At 49.6% G+C, this 17,329-nt stretch overlaps 1 protein-coding gene across 1 annotated transcript; it reads right to left on the bottom strand.

Moving 5' to 3' along the window:
• Positions 1-4,868: 4,868 nt before the first annotated feature.
• LOC123247776 (fatty-acid amide hydrolase 1-like) lies at positions 4,869-17,103 on the bottom strand. Its single transcript, XM_044676787.1, has 15 exons — positions 16,889-17,103; positions 15,854-15,967; positions 15,173-15,319; positions 14,890-15,023; positions 14,512-14,718; positions 14,077-14,117; positions 13,360-13,484; positions 12,948-13,073; positions 11,426-11,523; positions 10,281-10,380; positions 9,885-9,925; positions 8,238-8,277; positions 6,915-7,023; positions 5,781-5,926; positions 4,869-5,236 (listed from the first exon to the last, which is right to left on the bottom strand). The coding sequence occupies exons 1-15, from the start codon at positions 17,084-17,086 to the stop codon at positions 5,081-5,083; spliced, it is 1,782 nt and encodes a 593-aa protein (XP_044532722.1). The 5' UTR covers positions 17,087-17,103; the 3' UTR covers positions 4,869-5,080.
• Between the last annotated feature and the right edge of the window lie 226 nt (positions 17,104-17,329).

Below are 17,329 nucleotides of genomic sequence, written 5' to 3' on the forward strand. Positions count from 1 at the left end.
TTTCCCAATATCCTTACCATCATTCCTTCCCCCCATCTATTTCCCTTAGTTATTAAAGTAGTTACTTATATAGTTCAAGTAGCCTTCATGTCTTCAGTTGAGAAAAGCTATAACATCTTCACTCAGAGAATTCTCCATTCCATCAAAGACTGACAGAAGAGAAGATCAGTAATGTGGGCCTTGTTGATTTTATCACTTGTCCTTGTGTGTGAACTTCACCTGTCAGTCAGAAACATCCCTCCTTGTAGGGATACTTCCTTTCTCAACTACTCCATCAAGTTGGGGAAGAAATAAATCCAATCCTCTCAGACCTATCTCCCTCCAGTAAGGAACAACTAGACCTCCCATCTTGGTGGAGAAAGCTAACAGTTACTGGCCTTTGAAGCACCTGTCCCCTACTGGAGATTGAGAGTTTTGCAGACTTTACCAACCTGCTGGCCTGGTTGCTCCTTACATAATGCACTATTTGACAAAAACTGACAGAAAATTGAAAATAGTATGACAGAAGCTAGGCAAACACCAACATCTTACACTGTAAGGGAGAAAAGGGGGTTTTGTGGGTTCAATATATTAAAGGTGGTCACCAGAGGATTGAACTATTATCAATCCTCAATTAAGAATAATCTCAAATCAAAATAGACTTTTATGTAAATTTATTTACATGAGAGAAGAGAGAGGAAAAAAATAAGACTCTATCTCACTAATTAGTCCAGGTAGATCTTAACCCTCAGCCAAGGGTTAAAGGGCCTGAGGCCCGGAGGTGAATGGAGCAAACTCCACTCAGAGTCTATAGAAGGAAGTTTCCCAATAGAAGTTCAGGAAGATTCAGTCTTTAAACTCACCACGTGGAACAGTCTCAGTTACAAACCAGCGAAGCTCCCTCAGGTCTCCTTCACCACACCAGTCGCAGCCTCATCCCCCTCCTCTTTGGAAAGGGTCACATATATGTCACTTCCAGTGCCTTCCCTTAGCCTACATGTCCAACCACAATAGATGCTTTCTCATTCTGATTCGTTACTCACTCTAGCACACGTGGGTTAGGACCTCCCAGAATTGGAAGGTGCTCTCACCTTTGGTGATTAAATCTAAAGATGGGCAGTGTACACTTAATCTAATTATCATAACACCATATACTAAGATAAATTAAAATGGATACATGATCTTGAAATAAAGAATGACACCACAAACAAATTAGAGGAACTCAGAAGAGTTTACCTGGTTAAGGGAAGAATTTATGGACAAACAAGACATAAAGAACATTACAAGAAGTAAAAGGATAATTCTGATTATATTACATTTAAAAGGGTTTGTACAAACTCAGTGGAATTGCTTGTCAGCTCTGGGAGGCAGGGAGGGAAGAGGAGATGGAAAGAAAATGAATCATGTAAACATGGGAAAATATTGAAAAATATAATAAAAAATTTTAAAAATTTTAAAAGAGGTTTGTACAAGCAAAAGCAATTCAATCAATATTAGAAGAGGAACAAATAATTGGGCAGAATCTTTTATAGCAAGTATCTCTGACAAAGGCCACATTTCTCAATATAAGGAACTAAGGTGATTTTATAAGAATACAAGTCATTCCCCAATTGATATATGATCAAAGGATATGAACAGGCAGTTCTCAAATGAAATAAAAAATAGTTATATGAAAAAATGCTCCAAATTACTATTCATTAGAGAAATGTAAACTAGAACAACTCTAAGATACCAACTCATACCTATTAGATTGGCTAATATGACAAAAAAAGGAAAATGGTAAATGATAAATGCTGGGGGGAAGTGGGGAAATTGGAATACTAATACACTGTTGATGGAGCTGTGAACTGTTATAATTATTCTGGAGAGCAATTTGGAAGCATGCCCAAAGGGCTATATAACTGTACATACCCTTTGACCCAGCAATACCACTACAGGGTCTATATCCCAAAGAGATCATAGCTAAGGGGAAAGGATCTATATGTACAGAAATATTTATAGCAGCCTTCTTTGCGGTGGCAAAAAATGGAAACTGAAGCGATGTCTATCAGTTGGAGAATGGCTGAACAAACTGTGGTAGATCATTGTAATAGAATACTATTGTGTCATAAGAAATAATGAGCAGGATGATTTCAGAAAAACTTGGAAAGACTTGTATGAACTGATGCAAAGTGAAGTGAGCAGACCCAGGAGAACATTGTATCTGACAACAGAAATGCTGTAAGATGATCAATTGTGAAAGATTAAACTATGATCAGCAATCCTAGGATCCAAGATAACCCCGAAGGACTCATGAAGAAAAATCTATCCACAGCCATAGAAGGTACAGTTAGAGTATGAATGCAGATTGAACCATACCATTTCTTGCCTTATTTCCCTCATGAGTTTTTCTTACACATGTGCCATGTCCTCTTTCATGACAAGAGGAATACAGAACTTTGCATTGCATATCAACACCAGAATAGCCTATAACAAATTGTTTATTGTCTGGGTAGGTGGGAGTGGAGAGAGGGAGGGAGGGATATTTGGATAGCAAAAGTCAGAGAGCGGTTGTTAAAAAACTGTTTTTACATGCAATTGAAAAAAAAAAGTAAAAGGAATAGAAAATGGCGGTGGGGAGACACATATGGAACAGATTCAAATTTACAAAAATAAAAACCATTCCCCTAGAAATGAATGGTCAAAAGATGAACATGCGGAGGAAGAAATCCAACCTAGCAAATCATATGAAAAAAATGTTCAGAATCATTACTTAACAATTAGAGAAATGCACATTTAAACACCTCTGATGTATCACCTCACACTCAACAGACTGGCAGGCTTGACCAAAAGAAGGAAAACAACAAATGCTGACGGAGTTCTGAGAAACAGATAGCTTTATGCCCTGTTGGTGGAGCTTTGCCCTGGTCCAGCCATTCTGGAAAACTGTTTGGAATTATGCCAGCAAAGCTATTAAACTATGTGGACCTTTTGACTCAACATGAGTGCTAAGTCTATACCCCAAAGGGCTATCAAAAGAATATGGACAGGGGGCAGCTGGATAGCTCAGTGGATTGAGAGCCAGGCCTAGAGACGGGAGGTCCTAGGTTCAAATCTGGCCTCAGACACTTCCCAGCTGTGTGACCCTGGGCAAGTCACTTGACCCCCATTGCCTACCCTTACCACTCTTCCACCAAGGAACTAATACACAGAAGTTAAGGGTTTAAAAATATTTAAAAAAAAAAAAAAGAACATGGACAAAGGTTTACAGAAGCTTTTTGTAGTCACAAAAGTGGATACTGAAGGGATAGCCCAATTGGAGGCTGGTTGGGCAAGTTATGGCTATGAAAGTGATGGAATACCACTGTGCTTTAAGGAATGATGAAAGAAATGGTTTCAGAAAAACCTAAAAAGACCTGCATAAGATATGCAGAGGGAAGTGAGCACAGCCAGAACAATTTCTACAATAGGCACAATGAAAGTCTTAAGATCTCCTTGGCAAAATGATCAATCAGGATTCCAGAAGACCAGAGAATGGGGAGAACAGATGGCTAGAATGCTCTTCCTCCTGGAATCCCTCACTTCCTCCTGGAGTAGTTGTGAGGATAAAATATCGGTAAAAAAAAATTTTAAACCTCAAAGCATTATATAAATGCTATTAATATTTTTTCCCATTGAGAGGAGATAGTGATAGCATTGCTCAAGGAAAGAAAAAGGCAATTGATAACTTTTTTCACATATAGAACAGAAAGAAATTCTTAGTCTTTTTTTTCTGTCTTGGAAGAGGTGGTGCTTGTCTTATTTGCTGATTTAAAATTAAAAATGGAACTACTAAAATAAATGGCAGGGTTGGGCTAGATGACTTCCAAAGTCCCTCCCAGCTCAAAATTCTGTTCCTTCCCCTCAGCCTTGGGTCTGGGGCTGGCTGAGGGAGAGTGCTGGGGGTCGGGGTGGGCTTCAACCAGCTCTCCTCTTTGTCCTATAGCCCTATGATATACTCTTGTGTGGAAGGAGTGGAGTGAAGGGGGAGAGGCCACAGCAGCTGAGGATGGAAACGAAGTGCTCAACCTGAACTCAAGACCCAGGATGACACTGGGTAAAAGTCAGGGCTTGGACCAGCAGAGGGAATGTGGAAAAACCAGAAATGTATGGGAAGGAGGGGGGTCCCCAGGTGGGTGGCACTCTGGCCAGACTGCTATAAAATGAGTGCTTCCCCAAGAGTAGGTGTTTGATCTTAGCAAAAGGTCTCTTCCTCAGGCTCCTACAACCCTGAGGTGTCAGCAGGCATGGCTAGCATGAGCAGTAGGGCAGGGAAGTTGCTAGCCAGTTGCCCTCTGACTTCCAACAGTGTCAAGCAAGCTCTTTTAAGGCCCTTCACAACCTGAGCCCTCTTAGCTTTCCAACCTCATCAGACTCCCTTCCCAACCATCCAGCCAGACTTTGTAGGGGACAACCTGGACACTTGGAATGCCCTTCCTCCTGGAATCCCTCACTTCCTTCAGGCACCACCTTGTCCATGATGTCTTTCCAGGTTTCCCCTGTCCCCCACCACAGCAAATGCCCTCCCCTCCCTTCTATTTACATTCTGTGTATTTATTCTGGAGACATTTTTATAGGCACAAGGCATCACCCTGATAGAACAGAAGCTCTAACAGGGAAAGGATGGTTTCCTTCATTGATGTAATGTCTCTCAGGTCCAGTGCCATGCCTGGCACACCTCAGACACTTCAGTGCTGCTTGATTCCTTAGCTGAAGGCCAGGCGACTTCCCTCTGGGTTCTCCAGGCCCTGTAGCCCTTCCTTTCCCAGCCCAAGCTTCTTGCAGACACCACCCAATGCTTGACCACGCAGGCTCCTTCCCCACCCTGACCCACCATCAGCACTGACTTAATGATGACGAGGACTCAAAGCTTGTTCCCTTGAATTATTATTGTGAAAATTAAGCACAGAATCTTCCAGTCATCTCCACCAGGGGCCATTTCTGGTCTGTAATTCATGGGGGACTGGCGGAGGGAGAAAGGCAAGGGAAAATGGGGCTTGTCCCTGAGAAATGGACTGGAGCTGAAGACTGAAGGCTGAGGGCCACTGCAAAACTTGGTGGGGTGGGCTCAACTTGGGGCTGCTTAACCCTCAGAGAGACCAAGAGGCTTCGAGGTCAACATCCTGGCCTCCTGGCTCACCCTTTCCACTTCACGCATGAACCGGAGGCAGAGCTCTTCCTGCCATGGCAAGGCCACACACTGGACAGCCACAGGCATCCCCACACTGTTCTTCAGGCCCTGTGAGTAAAAAAAGGTGGTGGCACGTGGTATCCCAGAAGAGGTTCCCCACCACCCCCAGCTCTATCTCTAGTCCATAAGACGTGCCTACATGGCAGAGCCCTCTCCAAATCTGGTCCCAAGTCAGGCCCATGGCCAGGATGGGCTGCCCCAAAAAGCCCCAGCCTCCACTCTTAGATTTGGAGCTCCAAGGGATAAATGGAACCCTGGAGAACCCAGGGGAGCTGCCCAGGTCCACACTAGTCATCAGACCATCCTTCTACTCCCAGGGGAAGGACTGAGGGGAGGAGAGGTATCAGAGTGCCATGGAAAAATGAGCTACTTGGGAGGATTTCTAGCTTGCCCTATGACCCTTGGCCAGAGGCGTCTCCATTTAGAACTGGAAGGGCCAGGCCTGGACCCTCCCTATAGCTCAAGGCCAACCTGAGAGGCCACCAAGGGCCGTTCCAGCACCAACGAGTCAAGCCATCGGAGAGAAGGTTCAGAGCTGGCTGAGCTGGAGAGGGAAGGCCTGGAATCAGAACCCCAAGACCCAAGGACTCACCTTCTGCAACATCTGGTCCCAAATGTCCCCAAAGTAGCCCTGATACTGCTCCAATGCTATTTCGTCCTCCAAGGTGACTGTGGTGACAGGAACCACGCCAGCCGGGAAATCCAGGCAATTATAGAGTACAGTATAACTGACAGCTCCTGAAACAGCCAAGAAGCATGGTCTGCCAGGGGGCCCTCTACTCCTGCTTAGAGAAAGCCTGGAGTAGATGGGCAGAGGACAAAGACCAAAGCCTAGACTGGAGCCAGAGGAAGCGAAGGCAGAGAGATGGGCTCTCTGACCCTGACCTGGTCCCTGGAGGAAGGAGAAGAGCCAGCAAGTCTCTCTTCTCCACTCCTTGTCCAGAGGAAATCACACTGGCTGTGTGGCCTGGACCAAGCCCTTCTCTCCGAGCTCCCACTTTCTCTTCAACTTCACCCAGATCTGACTATCCAAGCTCTATATCAGCAGTTCTCAAATTTCTGGGTCTCAGGATCCCTTTACTCTTAAAAATTACTGAGGACTCTGTCTAACCCAAAACCTTTTGTTGATGAAGGTTATAAGCTATCATGATTTAGCATTTTAGAAATATGAGGTAGCAAGGTGGCTCAGTAGAGACAGGGCTGGGCCTAGAGTCAGGAAGATCTGAATTCAAATTAAGCTACTACACATACTAGCTGTGTGATTCTAGGCAAGTCACTTAACCTCTGTTTGCCTTAATACACTGGAGAAAGAAATGGCCAAGAAACCCCCATGGACAGTATTGATATAGTCCATGGGATTATGAAAAGTCAGATAAGACTGAACAACAAGGTATTATTGATGACAATAATTCAGACCTCCTGGCCCCCTTAAAAGGGTCTTGGGGACCCTCTGAGTATCACAGCTCCAGGTCCTTGGGCCTGTGCGTCTAACCCTATGATCCATGATGACCAGAGGACCTTGGAGAGCAGAGAGGGAGGAGAGTTGGGCCTCTTCAAGCCTGGCTGGTCCCCAGGGAAGCTCCTATCCAGTCTGAATTCAAGGTCAGAACCTGAACAGTTGCAGCCCTCCAGCAAGGGTGCAGGCCTGGGCCAGAGCACCCAGAGAGAAGCCTAGATGAGTGCAGCTAACATGTGCTTGGGCTAGGTCAGGCCCTGGACATTTCACCTGAGGTTTTGCCTGGACAGTTGATGCACAGGGCAGGGCTCAGCATGGGTGCCAGGACCACGTCCAAGTGCTGTCTCTTCCACTGGGTGATGACACTATAACGGTACTCCTAGAGAGAAAAATGGGGATTGGAGAGGGGGAGCAGGCAGACCAGGGGGGCTTTCAGGTTTCCAAAGCATTTTTCTCACAGCCCTGTAAGGTTAGTATTACATGTATTTATGTTTAAAACAGAAACTGAGACCCAGAGAGAACAAACTTGACCAAGGCCCCACGGCTTGTGTTCACTCAAAAGGCAGAGCAGCAGCCAAATGATCCCTCGAGGCACCCAGTGTTCTCTTGGAAAGGGGGGAGGAATCTGGTTAGAGGAAGTCAGAAGATTAGGGGTGAGGGTAGTGATGGGAAGATAGGCAGAAATGAGTCAGAAGCAAGAAATGGGTAGATTTGGACCAAATTGGAAGGAATGTGTAAGAGCCTGCTGCTGTCTCCCACCTGGACTCCTCTGCCTTCAAAGCTTGTCCCACTTCCTGGGTGCTCCAGGCCACATGGAACCCTTTAGCCTTGCCCCAGATCTCATCACGGTGGGCATATCCTGACTCCTAAATCACTCTAGAAGCTCCCAGAAGGCAAACAAGGCCTTCTCCAGGGCTCAGCTGTTAAATGAAGAAAGTAGGAGGGACAGAGAGGGTCCAAATTCCTCTGAAGCTGAAGCAGACAAGGAGGGTCTCAGGAGCAAAGGCAAGACTAGCAGCAGGGGGAGATAGTCCACTGCTTGCTATGACAGCCTGGGCTTTTCCACTGAGCTTGTGGGGAGAGGGAGGTAAAAAGAGAGACCTCAAGTCAAGCCAAGAGTAAGGAGGCTTGGCACAACAGACTCACTGTCTTGTTCAATCTCTGTCATCTCTTTTAGTCTTTTTTTTCTTTCTTACCTTGTCTTAGAATCATTACTGTGTATTGGTTTCAAGGCAGAAGAATGGCAAGGGCTAGGCAAAGGAGGTTAAGTGATTTGCCCAAGGTCACACAGCTAGAAAGTGTCTGAGGCCAGAATTGGACCCAGGACTTACTGTCTCTAGGCCTGGCTCTCAGTCCACTGAGTCACCCAGCTGCCCTTCTCTTCAAGTCTTAATGCAAAATGTTTTCCAAGTCAGTTTCAAGTTGGGATGGAATCTTGGGACTTGGGTCTCCCTAGACAGAGAGCCTGCTTGACCCTGCTGTGGATGGCTCTGGTAAGGCCCATCCTGAAGTCTTTGGACCATCCTGAGCACTGAGTCACCTTGAGCCCCAGATGTCAGCCGGCCAATGTTGGAGCACTCGGCCCTCACTCACCTCAATCTTGTGCTGTATGTCCCAAAGCTCCCCAGCTGACCTGAAAGAGAAGACAATTGACCACTGCTTCCTCTCCCCAAGCCTAGTGCCTCATCTGGCAAGAGTGGGTTAGATTCAAATGGGTCTCATCCCACTGAGGCCTATGAACCCCTCCCAAGCACTCTCTTATTCTACCTCTCCCAGAGTTCTTGAAAGGCTGGATCCCTCCACTGAGGTTTCCAGGGATGAAGCATTAAAGACTTGACCACAGAAGAGTCAGAACAGGAACAATGGGGGGAAGGATAGAGTAAGATGGGTTTGGGCCTTCCAAACAGTGAGAGCCATCCCACAAGTGGAACAGACTGTCTCTGGAGGAAATGGGCTCCCCATCTCAACAACTAGTGGGGTATATTAGGGTGAGATTCCTCTAAGGCATGAGGATTGAACTCCTGAACTCTCTGAACTCCTTTCTGACTATGAAATTCTGTGACTCTGCCCTTCCAGAAGCCATCTTCCTCACTAGCATTTTGCAAATGTGGACCCTGAGGAGTTTGAAGGGTTTGACCCCTATTCTCTGCATCCCAATAGAGAGCTCCTTCTGCTCCATCCTTGGGGTCAGGACACAAGTCACTATTCCCAAGGGCAAATGAGCAAAACAGGGATAGAAAAGGGTCAGCTGGCAAGGACTGACCCAGTTAGGAGCAGAGCCAGGACCAAGTGGACCTCCGTTCCCAAAGCCTGAAGAGCCAAGCTGGCCCAATTACCTTGGAGAGCAGAGAGGAACCTAGAGAGTTGGGCTTCTCCATCTTCCTGGGCCTAGAGAGTCCCTAGGGACCTCAGAGAGGCTCCTATCCCAAGAGATTCCTTGAAATTGTGCCCTCTCCCCTTTGGGGTTGGCGATGACCATTGCAAACCTCCATGGCCATGCTCCCTGCCCAAGAGGGTCCCCACAAGAGCTTCTCAGTTTGGTAGACCTCTCTTTAAGATTTGTAAGCACAAGAGTGCAGGAGTGCCTAACACCCAAGGCAAAGGACTATTTGGAAAATTTCCCAGTCTGCTTCAACTGGCTTAAGCCACCAGGGGGCAGCCAAAGCCCAGCAGAGCCTAGGCAGACTGGCTGAGCTCAATGGAAAACTAAGGCAGAGTCACCTCAAAAGGCCACAGACCCCACCCTCCATGGGGGATGGAGCAGGGCAGGGGTCACTTCTTTCCAAGAGGTTCCAGAAGCTGTATAGCCTCTGGTCACTTTCCAATTTGCCATGGTCTCAGAATTCCAGTGGCCTAATCCTAAAAGGAGTCACACTGGGATGAGAACCCATCTAAGGCATACTCAGACACACAGTCCTCCAAAAAGTACAAAAGCAAAGCCACAAGCTCAGCCTAGGGCCAAGAGAGTTGAGGGTAAACTTCAAGGCTTTCCCTAATCTCTTTAAGGAAAAGAAACCATCCTTGATCTCCTATCCTGGTCATCTCTTAGAATCACAAACTCAGGAGCACTGAACCACCAAAACTTGAAAGAACTCCTTCTTAAACTTTCCAGAGAAGTGGCCATCCAGCTCTTGCTTGAGTATCTGCAGTGATAGGAAGCTCACTACCCTTCTGGTGCTTTAATGAACAGTAAAGATCTGCCTGAGTATAGGTGAGGATGAAGCTGAGCAGCCTCCTTACTTGGACTTCAGGCTTTGGAGGAAGACAGCTAGTCTCGGGAACTGTGGAGAGAAAAATACCTGTTGCTTGTAGGTACAGGCTAGAGTCCTGCCATTGAGCCCCAGAGAGGAGAGGGAGCAGAGAAAAATCCTTCCCACTCTCCTTGACACCCTCCCCTCACCAGCCTGTGAGTTCAGTGAGGAGAGGGACAGGGGCTCCTCCCACACACTGGTCCAATGCCCAGAACACAATAGGGTCTCAGTTAAAAAAAAAAAAAAAAAAAAAAAAAAAGAACACAATTGGGAAACAGGAGGCAGGGGAGAGGCTGAGCTACAGCAGGGACTCCATGACTTCCCCATGCAGCCCACTAGAAGAGGATGGGAATGAGACCCACCCCCCATCCCCAGCCCAGCTCACCAGAGGCCGGATGAGGAGAGATATCAGTCTTTTGAACCAATTGGGCATCTTGAGGATGGTGGTCAGGTCCCCCAGGCATGGATCTACAGTGTCCCCTTTGCTGAAGGAGTGGAGGGATGACAGAGTAGGGCAATGAGTCCGGGTCCTGCCTCCCTAGGCCAGGAACACCATTCCCTATAGAACACAGGTGATAAGATGACAAGGTAGGAGCACTGTGCAGGGAGAAGTAGCAGCACCCCTGGAGTCAGTCCTCTTAGAGGGATTGGACTAGAGCCCTTCCAAGACCTAGGGCCATGCCCCTCCTCTACTGCCCCCTCAACCCCTTGGGGAGACAGGGACATAACCCTGTACCAGGCACTGGGCTGGGCACACAGGGCCTTTGTGCTCCATCTGTTGACTAGGCAAAGTGGGGGAGGGAGCTATATTGTCTGGAGTACTTTAAAACTGGTCAAGGATCTCAAAGGAGTCTCACAACAGCCCTGGGCAGGGGGGAGGGGTGACAGGTAGCATAAGTTTTCTTATAGCTTACCCCTGGTCCTCAGTTTCCCCATATGTAAAGTGGGTATCATAACAGCACCTACCTGGCCAAGCTGTGATAAGAAAATAAGGGGAACTGGGTAGTGTTCTGCAAACCTTAAACATTAAGATCTGAACTGTTGTGACAAAGATGAGGATGATGGCAGGAAGAGGTGATGGTGGTAATGACTGACCCAAAAGTCACACAGCTCATAAAGCATCAGAAGATTCAAACCAGATGATGCTAAGACCCTCCCTCAGGAGGAAGAGAAACCCAGGTCCAAGAGTGGGAAGGGACTTGCCTTTGGTTACACAGCCTATCAGCCAAGTCAAGACTCTAAAGCCCAGGGGTCTCTCCATTAGGAAATATGGCCTCCAAAATCCCCTGGGACCTGGTTCCTTCAGCTGATGTACCACCCCTCCCTCCCCCATTAAGTTGGGCTTTTTAGGGGAGCCTGTCCCCAAAGGGTGTGGGGTACAGGAGTGAGAAGACCTGGATTCAACTCTAATAATGACTTTGCCATTTGACCCGAAGTCACAGGCCCTCTCTGCTCCCAAGCTTATCCTCCATCTTCCAGAGTGGAGGCCAGCCCAGGGGCAGGAGAGGTACAGGCCCAGCTGATACTCACAAGTTCTCTAGTAAGGCCTGGCCTCCATCTGAGAAAAGCCCACTGACCATCACTGTCTGCACGGCACGAGGGATGTTGGCGGGTGTGAATGGAACAAGCTGAAGGGCACAGGGAGGGGTCACTCTAAGCAAGTGGTCACTGAGCCAACAGCCTAACCAAGGCCCCTTCACTGACAGCCATTGCCCAGGCCCTACCTGTCTCTGCCTAGACTTTCCCTGACTACTACACCAAGATCCCTGCTGTCCCCGAGTCATAAATGAAAGCAGGCCTGGTACTCTGCAGAGCTCCTGGGAAGCCAAAGTTCTACCAAGCCTGACTATGGTAAAGTCTTAAGAAAATGTACCTCCTCCTACCATCACTACAGAAGTGAGGGACTATGAATATGATCCAGTTCACTCACACTCATAAGTTGCTGGGCTTTTTTTGGTTTGGTTTTTGTTGTTGTTTTTTATAAAACCCTTACTTTCTGTCTTGGAGTCAATTCTGTGTGTTGGCTCCAAGGCAGAAAAGCGGTAAGGGTAGGCAGTGAGGGTTTAGTGACTTGCCCAGGGTCACATAGCTAGGAAGTGTCTGAGGCCACATTTGAACCCAGGACCTCCCATCTCTAGGTCTGGCTCTCAATCCACTGAGCCACCCAGCTGCCCACAGTTGCTGGTTTTTTAAAAAATCTTTGTTAACAAGGGAAGGTTAAGGAGGGGTGATCTTTTCAAAAATAAAGAGATAAAAAAGGGCATATTTAAAAAATTAAAACTGGAAATGCCCTTAGAAACAGATACCTCAAAAAATAAAATTAAAAGAAATCAATGACTTCAATTGCTCATTTTATAGGAGAGAAAAATGAGGAATGGGAAAAGGAAAGGGAACAAGCATTTATTAATTGCCTACTGTGTGCCAGGCACTGGGCTACGGGCTTTACAAATATAGCTCATTGGAGCCTGAGTGGACTTGCCCAGGGCCCAGCACACTTCCAGGGGCCACCAACAGCCAGCAACTTCCCTACTTGGCCCTGATGACCAGATCAGCCTTCCAAGGGCAGAACCTTCTCCTGAGGGACAGAGTGGGGAGGCTAGAGACTTTACTGGCAAATTCCAGACCAGGAAGCTCAAGAATCAGCTCCATCATTTCCAGAAATGCAAGTGACTATCCTTGGGTTATAGAGAATGGATTTCTTCCTTCCACCTCCTCACCCTTTCTCCTAGAAGGGAATGACTTTCAAGAGCTAGAGAGAGGTCAGGTATTCATATATGGGCCCCCAGGATAGTACTGGGAGGATTCTGAGAGTAGCTACGGGACAACAGCAAGCATGACTTTCCTCCAACAGCAAGCATGGCTTTCCTGCTATGGGACTTTCAGCAGCAACCTTCACCTCTAGGAGGCTTAGTGCCTTCCTCTGGAAAATGGGGGTGATAATCTCAACACTCTTCTTCCCATCCTCCCCAGTTCATGCCCTGTAAACCTCAAAGCCCAAAAGAAATTATATAGGTCTGCAATAGACAGGGTCAGGTCAATAAGGGCAACATACTGTGTGTCCAGCAGCTTCTAGTAGCACCTTCATCTCCAGTACTGCCCGCTTCATAGAGGGGCCGGGCATGGTAAACATGTCGGACTCATAGTAACCAATCCGCAAGGGCTTCTTGCTGGCATAGATCTGAAAGGAGTAGGAGGCCCCCATGCCCTCCTGAACCCTTCCATCTTCTTCCCAAGGCTCTATCGAAATCTGACATTTGACAAACATCCAAGCCCCAATGTTTCCCTGTTGTGACACTTCAGAGCCCAGAGGGGAAAGAGACCTCAAAGCATCTCATTTAGGAATTTTTTTCTTCTTCTCTGGCCTAAGGAAGCCCTCCCCAACTCCCTGCCCTCATCCCATCCCTCTCCAGCAACCCATTCCTTACTCACATCCCACTAGCAGCCCTGACTAGGCCCTCACTCACCTCCTCCCTGAAGGGGACAGGGGGAATCGTGGAGTCCAGACAGAACATGTAATCACATAGCAATGCCCGCAAGCACAAAGCAAGGCTGTCTACATCCCTGGCCATGGGTCCCACAGACGTGGTGACTGGGGAGAAAAGACTTTGTGTCATCTGGCCCTGGGGGGACCACTCCTGGATGGGCTAGATTATCTTACTCAGCCACCTCATTCCCAGCCTACAGGCTGGGCCTAGTATGGGAAGTGGGGGAAGACAAAGGAGCTCTCACAAATTAGAGGTCTGTCCCGTTTTGTCTTTGCGCACAGGGTCCTGTGGGCAGCAGGCATTTAATAAACACTTGTGGACTTGCCCACTCATGTTAGGTCCTTCCCTTCTTCCCCAAACATGCCTCCCAAGCTCAAGCAGGATAAGCAATGAGCTCTCCCATTCCCCTTTTCACCTTCTGATCAGAGTTCATAGATGGGTAAAACTGAGGTCCTGGGCACCTCAATGCCCCTGGAGCTGGGCTCCACCCCCTGGCCTCAGACAGTGGGCCTGGACCACTTGCTCAACCAAGAGGACCCCAATTGGAAGCAGGGAAGAGCAAGAGGTGAGCGGATTCTGTCTGCAGTAGGAGTACTCTGGCCCAGTCCCAGCACCCCACCCCCTCAATGCCCCAGGACTCCTCATTAGGCTTTACTCCTCTCCCCAAAAAGGACCCCTCCCCCCTGCATGTCTCACATGCCAGCTGTCCATTGACAGAGTTCTTCAGGCCACGCTTGCTAGAAGGCAAACAAGGTACAATGTTAGTTGCATGGCATCCCAGCTACTTCTGAGCTTGGGGGTCCCTCTGAGGAACCCCTCTTACAAAGAGGGGGAAGGGGCCCAGCTTATAAGCCCCCCTCCCAGGAAGCAGGTACAGACTCAACCTCAAGAGGAAGGGAGGGGAAGAGAGAAGGAAGGGAGAGAGAAGGAGAAACAGAATGATAGGGACATATCATATATAGAGAGGCATAGAGCCAGAGAAAAGCCACTGCCTTGCCACTGAAAGGAACCCCAGGAGCATGGGACCCAAATCCCTCATTTCATAGCTGAGGGACCCAAAGGACTACCTCCTTGAGAAGCCTCAATGGGCACACCCCACTCCCACCCCTCCTTTCCAGACTCCCACAATACCTGATCCTGTTTGAGGTAGGCTTGAGGCCACAGATGCCACAGAACGCCGCAGGGAATCGGATACTGCCCCCAATGTCGGTGCCCAAGCCCAAAATGGAACCTCCGCCCGCTATGAGGGCACCCTCCCCACCTGAAGACCCACCAGGGCTCTTGGAAGTATTCAGGGGGTTCAGGGTACGACCAAATATGGGGTTGCTGCAGTCGTAGCTATGGGAAGAAGACCACGGCTGAGGCTCCAAAGAGAATACTGCCTAAGCTTCCTCCCCATACCTCCCACAAGTCACCAAACCCATTGGTTCTCCCTCTACTGCCCTCTCCACCACTGACCTCCTCCTAGCCTGGCTCTCAACCCCCTGCCCACACCCCAACTCTACTGACCTGAACATGGACTGGGGCACATTGGTGTGCGCAAAAGGGATAGCCCCCTGCTTCTTCAGCACCCGCACCACCACGGAATCCTCTGTGGCTGGGAAATCCATATTGCGGCGCAGGCCCAGGGTGGAAACCTGGCCCTAAGGGCAGAGAGAGGTACAGGAGTCACTGCCACCCAGTCCAATGCCCATTACAGAGTGCAGCACTCCCATCCACTGGGTCTGGGCCAGGGAAGACACCCTCCATTTAACCAAGAAGAGCAGGGGTTGGGGAGGGGGAGGGCGTGTACCTTGTAGAGGAAGCACTCCTTGATGCTGATGGGGACTCCATAGAGCAGGCCGCCCTCCCCGTGATGCTGGGCTAACTCTTGGAGCTGGGCCTTGCAGTCGCCCAGGTAGTTGGTGATGCAGTTGGTCTCCTTGGTTACTTCCCAGGCCTGGCCAGGGCAGAGGTACCCAGTCAGTTCCTGCCCCTCCAGCACTGCCCTTAAAACCCAGAACTTCAGAGCAGGAAGGAGCCTCAGAAACCATTAAGTCTGGCCCATCATAGTACAGATGGGGAAACTGAGGCTCCACAGCCCCAAAGTCTCTGGGCTTGCTCTGAGTGCCCTCGGGGAGCTCTCAATCTGGCTGGGGAGGAAGCAGTTATATCCACAAGCACTTGGTGTACATTTCTCACCTAATACATTCAGGCACCCATGCCTGGTTTACAGCTACACAAATAAATCATACATTCAGAGCTCCATCTGTCTTCCTTGCTAGAGCCTCATCGTGGGCACTGCAGGTATGATCTGATCTGGGGTTTCACCAGCACATGTTTGTGGACTCTGGGGAGCTCCACTCCCACAGTGCAGAGATCAGTGGGCCAGTCTGACTGGCTGCCACCTCCCTCTGGCTCTGCCACCAGCCTGACCTCATGCCTGGGGGTCCAAGAGTGCTGCCACCTGTCCCTTGGGCAGTCAGCCCCTTACCTTGCCCAAATAGCTGTAGAGGACGGCTTCTGGGGAGAGCTCCTTGTTCTTGAGTTTCTGGGCCAGCTGGGCCAGGGGCAGGGCCAGGACAGTCTCCACGTCTACCTCTGGGTTCTAAGGGCACCAAGAGAGGACCCTAGCTTAGGCCAGCCCTGGAGGAAGCCCTCCCTCAGTCCTCCTATACTATACAGGTTCTGGTTCCCCGAACCCAGATGGAACCTACAGCTTGAGCTCCCAGAGGGCAGGAAGGGGCATGCAACTTTCCTAGGTTTGAGAGCAATATGTCTGAACAGGGCTTGAGTAGAGCCCTTGAGGCTGGCCTGGCAAAGAGAAGAATGGGCACTCTGCATGCTACTGATAGATAATAAGTCAAATCACGGATTCAGAACTGGGTCAACAAACCTTAGAGATCAGAGTCCAATGAGAGAAATGAGACCTGCCTGGTCACTGGGTCAAGAAGTGGCAAAGGCAGGACTCAAACTCAAGGCTGTAACTTTGTCTACTCCATTCCACGCTATTTCTCAAGAGGCAGAGGGTTGGAATCCTGGCTCTAACACACCCCAACTGGGTGATGCAAAGTCACCTAAACACCCTTCTTCCTTTGAGATTTTCTCTCTGTACCAACCCAGAAAGATGAATATCTCACTTGGACACTTCAGGTGGTGGAGGACTCACCACCTCGAATAGCAGATCATGCCCCTGAGGCCCAGCTCCACTTGCCACACACTGTGAAGACTTCACCCTCTCTGCCCCCTCCAACTTAGGTCTGCCTTCTGGGGCAATCAGAGTAAACTAATCCATGAAACTGAGCTGGAAAGGAGCCCTTTGGACCTCTCCAGCTCTGGGGCCACCTCTGCCTTTTCCATCTGCCCCAGGTCTGTCCCGGTGCCAGCACACCTGGTCCTTGCCCTAGCTGGTGGAGGGAAAAGGTTGGAGGTGCGGGCCATGGCTTGCCCCAAGATCAGGGGAGCGGTGGAATGGAAGGGGGAGAGGAGAGGCTCTTTCACCCCAGCCCCCGGGGAAGGAGGGACTCACCTGCCGGCGCAAAGCCCGCACCGCCTGGCCCAAGTTCTCCACTACCTCTTGCTGGCGGCTGGTCTTGTTTAACGCCCGCCGGAGGCCCCGGGCGGCCCAGCAGCGCAGCGCCACGGCTGCCGCCACCAGGCAGCATGCCAGGGCTGCCCCTGCGGGCGCCGCCAACACGGCCCCACAACGCAGCAGCTCCAGGGCCATAAGCACCCTCTGCCCCGGCCGGGAGACGGAAGGAAGGGCGATCAGACAGACGGACAGGCGCCGGAGCACAGAGGGCAGGAGGCGGGCGGGAGGGAAAACAGCTCCTGGTTAAGCAGAGGACCCGCGGGCCCCGCCCCTGGGCTCGCCCCGCCCCGGCCCCGGGCCTCCAGGCGGCGGCCAGGGTTGCCCCGACAACAGGCGCGCGGAGGCGACAGAGAACCCCGTTCTCGCCCAGGGCTGGAG

The sequence above is a fragment of the Gracilinanus agilis genome, chromosome 4 (assembly GCF_016433145.1).
Source record: "Gracilinanus agilis isolate LMUSP501 chromosome 4, AgileGrace, whole genome shotgun sequence".
Lineage (NCBI taxonomy): Eukaryota > Metazoa > Chordata > Mammalia > Didelphimorphia > Didelphidae > Gracilinanus > Gracilinanus agilis.

Coding starts and splice junctions, on each gene's coding strand:
- LOC123247776 (XM_044676787.1), bottom strand. CDS start 17,086: ATGGCCCTGGAGCTGCTGCGTTGTGGGGCCGTGTTGGCGGCGCCCGCA. Junction 14,118..14,511: donor CCTACCTCAAACAGGATCAG/GTATTGTGGGAG, acceptor TTTGCCTTCTAG/CAAGCGTGGCCTGAAGAACT. Junction 5,927..6,914: donor CTGTCCAGGCAAAACCTCAG/GTGAAATGTCCA, acceptor TGGCTGTTTCAG/GAGCTGTCAGTTATACTGTA.